This window comes from Hyperoodon ampullatus (assembly GCF_949752795.1).
Source record: "Hyperoodon ampullatus genome assembly, chromosome: 4".
Classification (NCBI taxonomy): Eukaryota; Metazoa; Chordata; class Mammalia; order Artiodactyla; family Ziphiidae; genus Hyperoodon; species Hyperoodon ampullatus.
In genome coordinates this window covers 85,794,240-85,797,945 of record NC_136917.1, presented here as the reverse complement: position 1 = coordinate 85,797,945, position 3,706 = coordinate 85,794,240, and the positions used below count along the sequence as shown (strand labels likewise).

Here is a 3,706-nt window from a genome sequence, read left to right as displayed (position 1 = left end):
GATGACATTCTCTGCATATCAAAGTGTGTGTGTGTGTGTGTGTTGATGTATTTATGCATAGGCACCTTTACAGAGCTCTGACTTCCTTCTTTTAACATGAATAGTTGCTTCCTATTCACACTCTCCTGCTCCTTGCTTTTCTTCACTTAAAAAGATGTCTTACTCGGGGAGGGCCGAGCAGTCGGACTGGCTGCTGAGATGAGCGCTTCACTGGGGCTGTCTCTGCATATCATGGGGAGATAGATGCTGCTGCCTTTGATTGGGCTTGGTCCTCATAGCTCCAAAAAGAAACAAGATCTCGATAAGCTTTATGAGCTGAAGTCCAAAGCGCATTAGATTATGAACCAGTTTGGCCCCTCAGTCCCAGTCAACCTGTCCAGTTTCTCATCAATAAAACCGGAACCAGCTAGCACCCTTCCACAAGGCTCCATGGCCAATAGCACTACAGTGGTAAAGATCCCAGGCGCTACTGGGACGGGAGAGTGTCTCAGCCCTGAAAACAATCAGGTATTGACCAAGAAGAAATTACAAGACTTAGTAAGAGAAGTGGATCCTAATGAGCAACTGGATGAAGATGTAGAGGAGATGCTACTGCAGATTGCTGATGATTTTATTGAGAGCGTGGTGACAGCAGCCTACCAGCTTGCTCGGCATCGCAAGTCCAGCACCCTGGAGGTGAAAGATGTCCAGCTGCATCTAGAATGCCAGTGGAACATGTGGATCCCAGGGTTTGGCTCTGAAGAAATCCGACCCTACAAAAAGGCTTGTACCACAGAAGCTCACAAACAGAGAATGGCATTGATCCAGAAAACAACCAAGAAATAACACACAGAAAGGTCAGGGAATGGACAACAATGTATTTGGAGATACTTGAGCTGAGACCTCAGCTATCTCATCCTTGGATTTTTTTTTTTTTAATGCTTTACAGAGAAGCATATATTTTTTATTAACAGTGCAGCAATATCTATAATGACTGACAGGATCTTCCAAAAGAATAAAGCCTCCTACCCCAGAAAAAAAAAAAAAAGATGTTTTAGAGACAGTTTCATATTAGGACATAGAGACCAGTCTTCTTCATTTTAATATCTCTACAGAAGTGCACGGAGGTATGTATCATAATTTACTTAACCAGCTTCCTACTGGTGGGAACTTAGGCTCTTTTGATTCACTTGCTCCTACAATGTTGGAATGAATATTCTACATATACCTTATGATGTAAAATATTTTTGAATCTTAAACTGACATGTTGTAAATTGCTTCTCACATCTCTCCTCTTCAGTGGTTGCAAGTTTCTCCCAGGCTCAGCAGAAAACTTTAGCAGACTTAATTGTATTTTATTTTTAAAATATTAACTATATGTCAGAGTACAGTGCTGATTTCTGGATGTGGGATTTCTCTCTGGTTTAGTTTAGCTGTTACCAACCTAGACAGGGAAGACAAAAGTTTTATCTGTATTTCCATATGGCCACTAGATCAGTCATTGAGCGAATGTGACCCTTTCTGCTACAGTGGTAAGGTCACAAAAGTCACCTTAACCTGAGGAAATCAATTCCAACAATATCTAGGAACCACCTCTGACTCAGGGCTTTCTAGATGCATAGAATTTCTGCCTCTGCATTGATAAGATCATACATATGTATGTACCAGAACTCAGAGTTCCCTAGGGCTCTAGTTTTCAACTCTGAATAAATAGAAACTGGAACTCATATGAAATGAGATTGAAGGCTCTGGGAATATTGGAGGTTGTACTTTTATTTCTTAAATAGTAAACACGTTTTGGGGATGGATAAATAGGGATCTAGCTACATAGGGATGGTGAGGTAATCCTTCCATCTGTCAGGTGCAGGGCCATGCAAAGATACCAAGGTTGTCTTTAAAAGCTGGAAGCTTCCTACCTGAGGGCATAATTGCTAGAGAAGATTTGTTGTTTGATTGATAAAGGAAAAGGAAAGAGATATTGGGGAGGGGAGCAGGCAATACTGAGGTAGTGAAAAGAGTACACGTTAAGAGTTAGAAGACTTGTACTTTAGTTCAAGCCCTGCATGACTTTAGTTAGGACCCAAGTCAGAAAACCAAGTCAAACTTAAGTAAAAAAGGAAAAGTATTTGTTCTGCAGGACTGTCTTGATGCAGGGATTGGAGAAGCATCAGTGCACCCAGTCTTTCTTCAAGCTTTTGTCTGCTCTGTGTTGACTTTATTCTCACACTCCAAATGGTGACACATTGGCTGCCAACAGCTCCTGTCCTGAATATTCCCAGGCTCAAGATTCACAGATAGAAAATCTCCTCTTCCCTTAAGAGTTCAAGTAAAAGTTCTGTAAGGGCAAGGATCTAAAGTCAGAGTGCTCTTACCAAATAAACTGGGAAATAAGTACTTGGTGCCCCCAGATTCAAAATGTCTGCAACAAGCTCTCACTAGGCATCTGGCTTTGGCTCACCTAATTTCTTATTGTCTGACTTTTCCTGTTTGTAAAATATGGTTAAACTTGATAATCTTTGTGATCTCTTCCAGTTCTAAATGAATTTTCTTTCTTGCATCCTTTGTTTTTTTTCACATTAATTAAGCATTTAACCTAAACAGGTATTTTCCCAGTTGCTATCTTGACTGTTGGTATTTTAGTAGGTATAAGAAACAGATATGTATCTAAAAATAAGAATAAAATATATGTAATCTAATAGAGGTAAGTATGAAGAGCAACTGGAACACAGGAGGGGGAGCAATTAATTCACTTGAGATCGTAACATCTGAATCTAGTTTGAAGCTTGACCAGACTTTGACAAATCTGTGGTGCGAACATTAACAGGTAGGACACATGCAGTAAAAGTATGAAGCTGGAATTACTTACAAGGAGAAAAGTACAGTAGCAAATTCACCCACACTTATATATTGACTTACTATGCCTTCTGGTAGTACCCCAAGAGGGTGAGGACAATATAGAGGCAGATCAGAAGGCATTAACCAGATAGTTAAAGAGTGGACAAGCATGATTTCTGAGGAAGTATTGATATCATGGACTTGAATTAGGAAATAAATGCTGAAGAATAATTAAATAATTTAAACAAGAGATTGGCAAGGAACAAAACAAATCTAACTTAAGTAAGCCAAATTAAACCATACCACCACCATTACCACCAGAAAACAGCATAGTGACTTGTGGCATATAACCCAATGAAGTTAGAAATCAGTTAACAATGGAGATTTGATTTTTCCCCTGAAATCTTGAAACATAGGAGTCTCCCTTGTGATGGATTGTGTGTTCATACATGAAGTCAGAGGAATGAATTAGAAGACCTCTTAAAGCCTTAAGGTCCTCACACTAATATTTTGCTTTGCCTCAATGGTTGTTCTATGCAGTGACTTTACCCCAAATGAAAAACTGCTGCAGCCTAATAGTTGATGCTTATTAGAGACAAATGTGCTGGTCCATGGGGACTATTTTAAAGACTGTAAAGGGAATGCCATTCTCTGAATTTGAAGGGGGGAAATAGCAACCAAAATTATCAGAAAAAAAATTGTATTCTCCTCAAGCATATTCTTCTTGAGAACAACAAAAGGCCTCACAGAGATGATCACTATAAAGACAGGAACTGTTGGAACAGGAGAGGGGTAATCAGGGATGAAAGATTGAGTTTTCCTACTCTACCTTACCTTCTAATCCAGTTCTTTTCTAAAACAAATTCTTAAGAAACTAAATGTATTCACTTTT

General features: G+C 39.3%; 1 protein-coding gene across 1 annotated transcript; it reads left to right on the top strand.

Annotated features, from left to right (window-relative positions):
* Positions 1 to 261: 261 nt before the first annotated feature.
* LOC307051972 (transcription initiation factor TFIID subunit 12-like) lies at positions 262 to 825 on the top strand (the record flags this gene model as incomplete). Its single annotated transcript, XM_079702630.1, has 1 exon — positions 262 to 825. The coding sequence occupies exon 1, from the start codon at positions 340 to 342 to the stop codon at positions 823 to 825; it is 486 nt and encodes a 161-aa protein (XP_079558756.1). The 5' UTR covers positions 262 to 339.
* Between the last annotated feature and the right edge of the window lie 2,881 nt (positions 826 to 3,706).